Source organism: Phaethon aethereus (genome assembly GCF_964289735.1).
Source record: "Phaethon aethereus genome assembly, contig: HAP1_SCAFFOLD_108, whole genome shotgun sequence".
NCBI lineage: Eukaryota > Metazoa > Chordata > Aves > Phaethontiformes > Phaethontidae > Phaethon > Phaethon aethereus.
This window is the reverse complement of record NW_028113960.1, coordinates 351,013-363,462: the sequence shown is the minus strand read 5'-3', so window position 1 is coordinate 363,462 and position 12,450 is coordinate 351,013. Positions and strand designations below refer to the sequence as shown.

The 12,450-nt window shown below is 53.1% G+C and overlaps 2 protein-coding genes and 1 pseudogene across 3 annotated transcripts in view; all 3 read right to left on the bottom strand.

The window, feature by feature from the left end:
• The window catches only part of LOC309416429 (serine/threonine-protein kinase PAK 3-like), a gene marked incomplete at its 5' end in the record, with an annotated part of 266,010 nt that overhangs the window by 63,676 nt on the left and 189,884 nt on the right, over positions 1-12,450 (bottom strand). The gene's annotated exons all lie outside the window — the stretch shown is intronic.
• LOC309416410 (E3 ubiquitin-protein ligase RBBP6-like) overlaps positions 1-12,450 on the bottom strand; it is an 82,254-nt pseudogene that overhangs the window by 38,520 nt on the left and 31,284 nt on the right. The window lies entirely within an intron of this gene.
• On the bottom strand, positions 7,842-9,002 carry LOC309416395 (olfactory receptor 14A16-like). Its single transcript, XM_082015951.1, has one exon. It carries the CDS (start codon positions 8,940-8,942, stop codon positions 7,956-7,958), a length of 987 nt encoding a protein of 328 aa, XP_081872077.1. The 5' UTR covers positions 8,943-9,002; the 3' UTR covers positions 7,842-7,955.

Sequence of the window (12,450 nt, the reverse complement as noted above, 5' to 3'; positions counted from 1 at the left end):
GAATGGATAATTTAGGCTGCTTGAAGAATCACCACCAAAGATACCAGAAAGCGCATGATTTTAATCTAGATTTGTAAAAAGCATGAGTTAGCAGAAGGCGATGGCAAGGTCCACTCTATTCCTTATTCAAGGTGGAAAAGCTGTGCAGATAGAACAATTAAACTGGAATGATTTACTCGTCTATCAAATCGAGTTAATGTGTATATTTGAGGAGGGAAAGTAGGAGAGACCCTTCCATTGAGTCACGAGGTTCAGAGAGGACCCCCATGCTTTCTAAAGTCCTTTTCAGAGAGGAGTCTAGGTGCGACTGAATCCACTCCTATTCCCAGATTTGGTCAACAGTTTATGACTAAAGGGACAGGGTATCGGGGATTCTGGTGTAGTGATACAGACTATGATTTTGTGCTTCCTGTAACTTAAAGATGGCAATTTATCCAATACAAAATAGCAGCAATCACATTCACTAACAATGCCGAGATAAGTCACAGTATCAAATCATATAAAACTTAGCAGCATAATCCACTGAAACTTAGAAGTCCTTAATCACACGCACACCTATAGGTGTAGAGACAGAGACCCATAAAGAGATCTAGAGAAAAGAGATAGAGATGTACCAAGGTACCTATTCAATATCCCCCTGGAATTCAGTCAAATACTCACATCGAATGCTTTGTGTCGCTCAATGGCTGCACAGTTGAGCCTCTGAGCTGATCGTGAACTTGAGGGTTCACGGGCTCTGAGAGGCGTCCCACTCAGAGGGAGGTGCTAGTTGCAGCCCGCTGCGGTCCAGGAGAGCTCAAAGGGTCTCACTTGGGACCACTCTTTATAGGACTGGGAGATGACTGACTTTAGGCATCAGTGAGTTTCCACAATGCAGGCAGGTGATTTCTCAAGGTTTTGACGTTACCGCTGCCAGGATTGTCTGGAGATAATTGATTAGTTCTGTTCATGTCCTGTACCTTGTTCAGGTGATTTGGTCCCTGATACCCTCAGTGCCATTCTCCTCCTCGTCTACACAAGAGCGCCTGGTACAGCTGAGGGCCTCTCTCTGCCAAACCCTTTGTTCAGAGGCCGAGGCTGGTCAGGCAATTTAGAGTGGCCCAGGTACAAGGCAAAGGGCTGGGATGTGCACTAGCACACGGGCTCAGCTTTGCTCCGGATGTCTTTTCCGCAGGTCCTGCCAGGATCCTGCTGCAGCGCGGGTGTCCCACGGGGTTACGGCCTCCTTCGGGCATCCCCCTGCCCCGGCGGGGGGTCCTCCCCGGGCTGCAGGTGGAGATCTGCTCCAGCGTGGAGCTGCATGGCTGCAGGGGCACAGCCTGCCTCACCATGGTCTTCACCAGGGGCTGCAGGGGAACCTCTGCTGCGGCGCCTGGAGCACCTCCTGCCCCTCCTTCCGCACGGACCTTGGTGTCTGCAGGGCTGTTTTCACATGTTCTCCTCTCTCCAGCTGCAAATGCCACGTGCCGGTTTTGTCCCCTTCTGAAATATGTTATCCCAGAGGTGCTGCCCCCGTTGCTGCCTGGCTTGGCCCCGCCGGGCGCGGGCTCTATGGGACACAGGGGAAGCTTCTAGCAGCTTCTCACAGAAGCCACCCCTGCAGCCCTGCTGCCACAACCTTGCCACGCAAACCCCATGCAGAGGACGAGGTTGCTGTGCATAAACTCGCAAACCAACCCAGAACGGCTGCCATTGTGATGTAACAGGAACGGTGTCACAGAGGGCGAGAAGGCAGGCATAAGTGTCCCGAGCAATCTCCATAGCAGGCTCACTCCAGGAAGACCCTCGTGGTGTGGGCATTCCCGTCCAAGAGCCTGCAGATGTGATGAGGATGTCCTTTATCCTCCTGGATGCCTAGAGTCTGCAAAATTGTGACCTATCGTTGCAAAAATGAGAGAGCAAGTCTGTGCTGCAGTTCGCGTTTTCTTTTCTTTGGCTTTTTCTGTATTGTATTTGCCAGACAGACCCTGGCTGGCCACACATGTAGCAAGTAAGTGGAGGTTTTTACTACTAGTTGGCTTCTGTATCGATGTGTTCTTTGGCTGTTCCTTAATAACGGAGTTGATTTTTAAACAAAAATGCCAGTAAGATACCATGACTTTGGTAAAGCTTCTGTCAACAGCTTCAGCTAATAAGGGGGTGTCTCTATCCCACCGGGTGTGGACAGCTTTTGGGATTTAACCTGCAGTGGTTCAGTTCCCCACACATGATCGTGTGTGGCAGTGGGGTCTGCAATTTCCTCAGTTTGCTGGTTCAACCAGTGCAACTGCTAAAATGCAGACTGGGAGAGCTTCTGTGAGAGAGAAACTGTGAGGTTAATCTCCAGAATGTATTACCGTTTCTCTTCTTTTGAGGGAAAGCATCTTTTTTTTTTTAACTTGCATAATGAAGAGATTTGACTGTCTAAGTTGACACTTAATGTGTGCTAAAAAAGCAATTAGTTTTGTGGTGAACTGCAAAATTCAAAACACTTTGTGTACGCTCCTGAACTCAGGAGCTGTGACTGTGGTTTGTCAGAATAGAACTGCCACAGCTAAGGTGGATTTTCAGCAAGCTTTAATGGGGGAACAGAAGCATTGACAGTTAAAGACCAATTGGCACTTTCATGACAAAGTTTCCAATTCTTTTAGTTACTGGCAAAACAGGGCAAAAAATAGACACAAGAAACTGTAGAAAAAAGAGTAACCTAGTCTATTGTCCTGTTACCCTCCTCTCTATGTAAAATAGCTGTTGCTCCTGGAGGGATGTTGTGAAAGAAACATGTCGTCTCTTTGGATTTCCTTGTTCTGTGGGTTTCCCCACAAAAGGCATTTTTATAACAGCATCTGGTTAATTTTCCTTCACACATTGCTGGTAAAGACGCCCATGGATACGTAGAAGTCCATCCTTCGGTGAGTGTGAAAGTAACCTTTAGCTTTCCTAGCATTTAAGAATGGTGGAGCAAGCTGTGAGATTTGCCTTTTGTGACAGAGTGCCAGCCTTGCAGGCTGAAGGAAAGTCAACCATAGTGTCTTTGCAGCAGCAGCAAAGGGATCACGGGCTGTTTTCTAGCTTTCTGTTTAAAAACATCAAAACAGATGAAAGTCTGTTCTTGCAGGCAGAAGTTTGCCTTAAGATTACTGCTTAATGGGAGTCTGGCCTGAAATAAGATGACATTGTCCATGTTCTAGCTGCACACTTTAGCGCTGTCAGACCAAGCGTAGGGCCCAGTGGGAAACATAGTTCTAGGCATTTGACATGACAGGAGGGCGATTATTCCCTGCTTTATTTTTCCCTTAATCACCTTCTATCCCCAGGTAAGCAAAGTGCTAGCGATGCATGGAAAGCCATGCACTGATCTAACGCATGGCAAAGGAACATTCCCCTTCCCATTAGGGCACCCCTGGCTTGAGAGAGTTGGCCCTTAATCCGACGTTCAGGATGTCTGACGTCTCGCTCCCTCCTTTGGCCAGTTCAGTACCTGTTGCACTGTTTCTCTTTACACGTTGGGCAACGGCGCTGAGTCTCTCAGAAAATACAGGACGCTGTCTGTGTGCGTGTGTCTCTCTGTGACAGTGTGTCCAAGTACAGGTGACTTAAGGCACATAAATTTGTGAGAAGGTGATAGAACCCGCTGCGTCTGCGTCGCAGCTGGGACTGGTGGGGGGTTCAGCTCACCGCACTTCAAGGATCTGCACTGTAGGCTTCAGTTTACACGTAGCCAACGGATCAGCCAGACTTCCCTTGCCTGCCCCACATCTGGAGTCTGCCGGACGGTTGCCAACACCCCGGCGGTGGCTTTTATTCTCCGCTGCCTGTAACGGGAGCCCGGGTGAGCAGTCGGGATGCCTGCCTGGCAGCCCCGGGCAGGTCGGCAGGACGCGCCTTGCTGCCGAGAGGGCTGCATTCCCTCTGGGCTCCTGCTGCGGTGAGACACAGGCAAACAGGAGAAAGATCGCTGTGTGAACTTAGGAGCAGGTGAAGAGGAGGTTGGTGCTGAAAAAGGAGCTTTTAGACAGGGAAGTTGAGCACCGTGGAAACAGGCAATATGATTAGCCCATGGCTAAAACAGTAAAGAAACAAATAGCCATCTCTCCAAAGGCAAATTCCCAACAAGACTACGCAGCGGGCTTTGCCCTTTGATGTGCGTTAATTAACGTAGCCAGTAGGCACCTGTTAGCTTAATTAACTGTTACCATGTCTGTAGATACAATGCCAAAGCAATGAACCAGCAACTAGATGTGACCTCTAGCGATATATCCAAGCATGACATTTTGTAAAATTGGACTTTGACAAAGCACGGGCATGGATAAGTTGTTTTCAGCAAGAATGAAAAACGACAAGACAACTTAACAAAACAGCAGGGTCATTTGTAACCTTTAAATTGTGCTGTGCCACGTGTAACTTAGCACCGGGGCTGTAGGACTACAGGCATGTCCACATTGGTTCCTGAAGATGTCAGAAGGAAAGCGGCGTTAGCTTTGACAGTCCCTGTAGTGGCCGATTTAAAGTGGCCTCTTCACATTCCTTTCCTTTTCCAAGGCAAGCGGTCTTGAACCTATACAAACCCTGCCTGAAAATGTGGCTAGAAACCCAGGAATGGGAGCGGAGGGGTGGTCTCTTTCGTGCCACGTCGAGAGCAGGACTAGACAGAGGCACTTTGTAACTGCCCTTAGGTAGAGGTCTATATGGGGTCTAAAAGCCCTAAGCTCTGCTTAGAGCCCAGGATGTATCCATAAAATGCCATACAATGGATTAGTTTTTTCAAACCCACAAAGTAATTGCCAATCTAAACTGTGTTAGGGAATGTATGTTTCAAATTGCAAAATCAAAATTCAATAAGCTAGGAAGTGCTACGGTTGTATTTTTTTTTGTTTCTGTAACCTTAATGATCTTTTCAGTACGGCGTTTTATACGTAATGTACGTCTGTGTTTTCTCTCTGTTATGCAGTCAAGTCCAGAATAACAGCAGTTGCTGAAATAATGGTCACAAATCATATAATTACTAAAGCATTACCAGCTGTTTTTATGTGTTTTCACAGTAACAAAATCACTTCCTGCTTCCAAAACGTGCATGAACAAGACTACTCAAGTTAATGGTTTTCCCTGTTGTTTTGGGTGACCATAAAGCAAATTAATCTCCTACAAGAGCCCAAATTGGAACGAATTGTTACCGAAATCCTCGTCATGAGGGAAAACACAAACTCCAATATTGTGTAATGAATTAAGGAAGAAATGGGGTTCTGGGAGAGGGTGGGGGCTGGAGCAGGTGGGTGCAGGTCTCTGTCTCTGGTTCTTTTCTGCATGTGGGGGCTACGGGGAACCCTGCTGGAGCGGTGGGTTAGGGGTAGCCGTACTCGTTGGCTGTCTCCATGTCAGCCTCCCTCTGTACAGCCGCTGCTGTACCTGCCGTGGCGGTTGGTCAGTGTGGGGTTTGTTGGGCCAAAGAGCCTCCGTCCCCATGGCGAACATTCCACCAGCACCTGCTTCAGCCAGCCTCGCGAGGGTTTGGTTTTCATAGCACAACACCTTCCCCTCTCAGTTATTTCCCATCTGGCTGATGATTTCCTGTCCTTAATGATGGTTTCCCACCCCCACCACCCTTTCCCATCCCAGCGATGATTTCTCAGACCTGTGTTGGTTTCCTATCCCAATGGTTTCCCACCCCCACAGTTTCCCAACCCAACCATGACTTTTGGGGGGAGGTGAATTTCCTGTGCAAGGGGAAGGAATGGGGCCGGGACCCTGTGGCCACGATGGAGAGCTTTCACAAAAATTTGGCAACTGGCCCCTGCCCACCGAGGAGAGAGCCTGGGACGCCCAGTCTAGCGTTACGGGAGGAATTGCTGCATTCGTGCACGCGAGCTGTCCTGTTCAGACTGGGGCACCCCGAATGCGGTGTCACGCACGGTTCTTACACCTTTCACGTGTTCAGGTCCAAACTGATTTGACCAATTGCTACTTAACACACACACACGCACCCCCCACCCACACGGGCGGCTGTTTTGCAAAGCGAGGCTAAATCTGTGGTGTTGTCATCCTTCTGCTTCTTTCTTGATCCAGGCATCCCTGGAGTCGGTCTGGCTGCAGTTCCTTATCCCGGTGCCAGAGGAGGGGAGGGTTTCACAGAGGTGTTGGCGGGGCTGGGACACTGGTGTGATCTGGCTAGTGCAGGGCTATCCTTACTTCTCCGGCGTGGGGACTGTCCAAGGGAAGAGCTACCGATGGCATCTATATGGATTCTATAAGGCCTTTGACATGCTCCCCCACAACATCCCTCTCTCTAAAATGGAGAGATATGGATTTCATGGGTGTACTGTTGGGTGGATGAGGAATTGGTTGGATGGTCACATCCAGCAGGTAGTGGTCAATGGCGCAATGTCGAGATGGAGATTGGTGATGAGTGGTGTCCCTCAGGGGTCCATACTGGCACCAGTACTCTTTAATATATTCATCAGTGACATAGACAGTGGGATCCAGTGTGTCCTCAGTGAGTTTGCAGAGGACACTAAGCTGAGTGGTGCAGTTGACACGCCTGAGGGACATGATGCCATCCAGAGGGACCTGGACAAGCTGGAGAAATGGGCCCATGTGAACCTCATGAGGTTCAACAAGGTCAAGTGCAGGGTCCTGCACCTGGGTTGGGGCAACCCCCAGTATCAGCACAGGCTGGGGCATGAAGGGATGGCGAGCATCCCTGCCGAGAAGGACTTGAGGATACTGGTGGACAGAAAGCTGGACATGAGCCGGCAATGTGCACTTGTAGCCCGGAAAGCCAACCGTATCCTGGGCTGCATCCAAAGCAGCGTGGCCAGCAGGTCGAGGGAAGGGATTCTGCCCCTCTGCTCCGCTCTGGTGAGACCCCAGCTGGAGCACTGCATCCAGCTCTGGAGCCCTCAGCACAGGAAAGACATGGACCTGTTCGGGCAGGTTAGGAGGAGGCAACAAAGATGATCAGAGGGCTGGAACAGCTCTGCTGTGAGGACAGGCTGAGAGAGTTGGAGTTGTTCAGCCTGGAGAAGAGAAGGCTCCAGGAGACCTTATTGGAGCCTTTCAGGACTTTAAGTAGGCTTCTAAGAAAGATGGGGACAGACTTTTTAGCAGGGCCTCTAGCAACAGAGCAAGGGGTAACAGTTTTAAACTAAAAGAGGGTAGATTTAGACTAGACAGAGGAAGACATTTTTCACAGTAAGGGTGGTGAATGACAGGCACAGGTTACCCAGAGAGCTGGCAGATGCCCCAGCCCTGGGAACATTCATTGTCAGGTTGGAAGGGGCTCTGAGCAACCTTCTCTAGTTGGAGATGTCCCTGCTTATTGCAGGGGCCTTGGACTAGATGACCTGAGAAGGTCCTTTCCAACCCAAGGATTCTCTGATTCCCAGAGGACAAGCAGCTGAGCATAACCTATCACTGCATGGTCTTGGTAAAGGCCAACAGCTTCCTGGGCTGCATTAGGAAAAGCATTGCTGGCAGGTGGAGGGAGGTGACCCTTGCCCTCTACTCAGCACTGGTGAGGTGACATCTGGAGTGCTGTGTCCGGTGCTCAGCTCCCCAGTGCAATCTAGGAAACTTGTTGACCCATGCACCATCTCCACTACCACTGGGCACCAAGAGCCTTTAAAACCAGAACTTTTGCTCCCATGGGACCCAGTGGTACCGTGAGCTTAACTCACATCACAGGGAGAACAGACCCTTTTAAAGACCAGTTCCTTAGACATTTTATTGGCAGCACCTTTGGAGGAAGAGCCCAGCCTTCAGGCACTGCAGCTGGGAGATGCCCTTTGATTGAAGAGCTGCTATCGGACAGGCCACACCTGACACAGTGTTGTGCGAGGGTCAGACACAACTGGATCACACCTCAATCCAAGGAGCATAAGCCCAGAAACATTTCTACAAGGAGGATTATCACAAGGGAAAAAAGTAGACTCCTGGCCTAAGAGAAACTCTGGGAAATGTGGAGAGGAGACGGGCTATTGTCAGGGAAACAGCGTCCATTGGGTGAGTTTCCTGAGGGCATCCTTGAGCTCCTGGTTCCTCATGCTGTAGATGAGGGGGTTCACTGCTGGAGGCACCACCGAGTACAGAACTGCCACCACCAGGTCCAGAGCTGGGGAGGAGATGGAGGGGGGCTTCAGGTAGGCAAAGATGCCAGTGCTGACAAAGAGACAGACCACGGCCAGGTGAGGGAGGCACGTGGAAAAGGCTTTGTGCCGTCCCTGCTCAGAGGGGATCTTCAGCACCGCCCTGAAGATCTGCACGTAGGACAGCAGGATGAAAACAAAACAGACAAATACTAAATAGGCAGTGACCAGGAGAAACCCAACTTCCCTGAGGTAGGCATCTGAGCAGGAGAGCTTGAGGATCTGGGGGATTTCACAGAAGAACTGACCCAGGGCATTGCCTTGGCAGAAGGGTAGTGAAAATGTGCTGGCCGTGTGCCCCACAGCATTGAGAAACCCACTGCCCCAGGCAGCTGCTGCCATGTGAGCACAAGCTCTGCTGCCCAGGAGGGTCCCGTAGTGCAGGGGTTTGCAGATGGCAACGTAGCGGTCGTAGGCCATGATGGTGAGAAGAGAAAACTCTGCCGACATCAAAAAGACAAACAGAAAGACCTGTGCAGCACACCCTGGGTAGGAGATGGCCCTGGTGTCCCAGAGGGAGTTGGCCATGGCTTTGGGGACAGTGGTGGAGATGCAGCCCAGGTCGAGGAGGGAGAGGTTGAGCAGGAAGAAGTACATGGGGGTGTGGAGGCGGTGGTCACAGGCTATGGCGGTGATGACGAGGCCGTTGCCCAGGAGGGCAGGCAGGTAGATGCCCAGGAAGAGCCCGAAGTGCAAGAGCTGCAGCTCCCGCGTCTCTGTGAATGCCAGGAGGAGGAACTGGGTGATGGAGCTGCCGTTGGACATTTGCTTCCTCTGGGCATGGGAGCCTGTCCAAGGAGGAAAATGCATCACTAAGGACATATTTATCTGAGCAAAATCTGTGCTGTTTCTCACAGAAACCTCCAAGACTGACTGTCCCCTTTCGGGAAGACCTTTGGCTGGTGCCTTTCATGAGCTGTGGTTGGTGCTGGCCGAGGATGCCCCAAGGAGCAGGACGCTCTGCTGTGGGCTCTGGAGGACTCAGTCCTGCCCTGTGTCCGTAGGTCAGGAGGAACACGGGGTGATCTCAGATTAAATTCACTTTTGATATCAAAGAGCTTTGCAGCTTTGTTGCTCCCAATTCACCTGGTGGCAGAGCAGAGCTGTGGGGATTTTGTTTTGTTTGTTCTGTTCTTGTCCCCCCACACCCGAGGGCAGGAGTGCTTTTAGGGCAGAAATCTTTGTCGTTCCTGCTGCGCTCCAAGTGAAACCTTGGCCGGCAAAGGGACTGTCCCTTCGAGCAGCATGAGGACAGCCGGTCTGTCCGTCAGCCCCGGGCTCAGCTGCCCGGTGCCGGCACCTTTCTGAGCTGGAGGACTATCACACTGCGCTGTTCCCCAAAAGAACCCGGACACTGCTGAGAGCAGAGGAACCCAGTTCCACGTGCAGCTCTCCCAGCCGCTCAGCCCATCTCGTGGTGCCTGAGGAGGATCTCAGCTCTCCCCGCCCAGCCAGGGACACAGAGGGTCCTTGCAGCTGCCCACATTCCGCCCTCCCGCAGGATTTCCTTGGCCTCAGCCCACGGTGGCTTCTCTCTCGGGCACCTGGGAAACACAGGCTTGCCATGGGCGAGTTGTGCCCTTCTGGAGGGCAGCCTGCAGCCCAGCAGGACCCCCCGGGAAAGAGTCAAGTGTCCCAAAGCTGGGGTGTCGTCAAGGGAGGGTCAGGTCTTTTCCAGCCCCACGCACTGGAGTGCCCAGAGCCCCAAAGTGTGGGAGGGGGGTTGGTTGCTTTTCCTCCATGGAAGAAGCTGCAGGAGAGGACCCAGAGCGCTGGTGTCTCTGCTGAACCCGACTCCTCACCCCCGGTTTCTTGGTGGGGCTGCTGGGAAGGCAACTGATGGCCAAGTGCTTGTGAGGCTGAGGGTGCGGAGCAACGGTGTGAGGGAGGGGAGAGCGGGGGGTTGTTCTGGGGAAGGAGCCGGCACTGCAGGGATGGCAGGAGGTGCCCGAACCCCCCTCCCACCACGTTTCTGGGATCTCCTCCCTCTCCCGCTCGGACAATGTCTCTGCTGCCGGGCGCTGTCTGTGCTGGGAACCACTTCCCTGTGCCCGAGCCTCCTCCCTGTCAGTGCTCACAGACAGAGAGCCCCATCCCACCCACGGGGTGCCCGGCTCTGCCCTGCAAACACCTCCTGGAGCTGCTCCAGGGGCATCTTTGTCCGTACAGGGGCAAAGGAGCAGCTCAGATGACCCCTCAAGAGAACGGGCACCTCCGTGCCTTCTCCAGAGGGGGAAAATAAAGTCCCATCTCCCACTTCCCCCCCAGCCAACCAAGAGGACCAGTCTCCAAGCACAGACTCCTTCCCTTTCAGGTAATCCCCACTTTTTCCATCCTCTTGTAGTTTCCTGCGAAATAGCCAGGGAGAGATCCCCCGGGGCGCAGGGACTCCCGCAGAAGGACAGCCCTGGGCAGCCCTGGCCGCACACCCAGCTTTGTGTCCCTGTGGTCCTCCACAGGACAAGGACACCGTCGTTCCCTGTCCCACTGACGTGCAGCAGGGAAGCCCTGCGCAGGAGCACGTCCTCCTCTTCTACACTGGGGAAGCCGTGAGTCCTCCTGCAGATGCGACAGCTGTGGGATGTGCCAGCTCGAGGAGATCCCTCCAGAATCACCAAATTCAATGCCCGGCACGCCCAGACTTACCGTACAGAGGGCTGTGAAGAGCTGTCCCCCACACTCAGCTCTCACCACCCTCCCACCCCAGGCTGCCTTTCTCCTCTCTCCCACTCCTCTCCGCTCCCCTCGCTGCCTGCAGGCAGTGCCCCCAGCCCTGCTGCGCTGGGCAGAGGAGCTGCTCCTGGGCAGAGCTGTCTCTCTGCAGCGCTGCCCGCTTGCCACCAGCTCCCTCCACCCCAGCAGCCCGGCCCAGCTCCGCAGCAGAGGACCAGCCCACGGCAGCACTTTCTCTGCCCGCGCTGGGCTCCCTCCGGGTGTCCCTGGGGCTGCAGGGAACCTGCTGGGAAACAGGCTGAAGCCATCCCTGGGGTGCCCTCCCTCACCTGGGGAGGGACACTTCTCTCCAGCAGAGTCGCTTCCCCTCTCAGACACAGAGTTCGGCATGAGAACTGTCGTTCCATGTCCCGTCCTTAGGCAGGACCAGCAGAACGTGGCAGGGAGGGGTCTCCTGTCCCCTGCCGAGGGAAGGGACTCGGCTGAGACATTCAGCGAATGCCACCCTGGGGGTGAAGCCTTGGGGCTGGAAGAGGACTCGGCTCCCTCTCGTGCAGACCACAGACCCACAGCAGGGGGGATTCCCCTTGCCTCAGTGCACGTGGGCAGAAAACAGGCGCCTGCCCGTCAGCTCCTCGTCTCGGCTCTCGTGCTAATTAATGGTGACTGAGGGTGTTCGGGTGGGAACACCTGGTGACATCTGAGGTGACACCAGCGCTTTTCCAAGATGTGTGCAGGTGACTGCAAGCTCTAATGGAGCAACGCTGAGAGACGGGGCAGCATCTGGGGGGTCACGTTGGAGCCCGGTGGGGAATTCCTTTGGTGGAGGGAAACGAGAGCAGATGTTTACAGTTGGACAACTAAAACCTTCCCTTTTCCTCATGTCCACAGCAGCCTGCAGAGGTACTCAGCTGACCAAATGGAGCTAAGTCCCTCTCCTTCGCTTCTCCATCAGCTGTAGTTCCTAGACCTTCATCGACTGTAATGGCCGTTGTCTCATGGACATCCCACACTGCTTAACCTAAGTCAGGGCAGCTGCTCAACGGCCAAGCACAGGCCTGGGGTGCTACGTGAGATGCCAGCGCTCCCCGGCACACCTACAGGCTGCTGTCAGGGACCGCACAGGGCCTGCAGGAAAACCACTGCTCTTGCGAGGGGATGCCTGACAGACACCCCGGAGAGCGTTGCAGGCAGGTTCGGTTCCTCTGTGCAAGCCCAGGTGGCATCTCAGGCAGATTTGGTTTCTGTTGGCCAGCCACTGAATCCCACCACTGCGGTGAGGCAAGGGCTGACTCAAGTTCATTCAGCCGATGCACAGCAGCTCGCGGACAGGAAGCCCATCACCCCAGGGTCTCAAATCATTTGGCTACTCCCAAACTCTCCTGGTTCTTCGTTCGAAAACCCTTTGCTCAGCCGCGTGATGGTACAATCAAGGAACAGGTGAATGATTTTCACAGTGTTCCTGGATCTCCACATGTCCAAACACCAGCACATTTTCAGCAGCACCTTGTCTTCCTGGAGATCAGCTTCACCTCCACCACAGGCCTTCAGAAGCTGCAGTCAGGACAAGGAAGTGCAGAAAGGTTTATTTCAGCAAGACAAAGTAGTCCCCAGATGAATGGCCCCAGGTCTTCTTGGGATCTTAATGACCCCGACA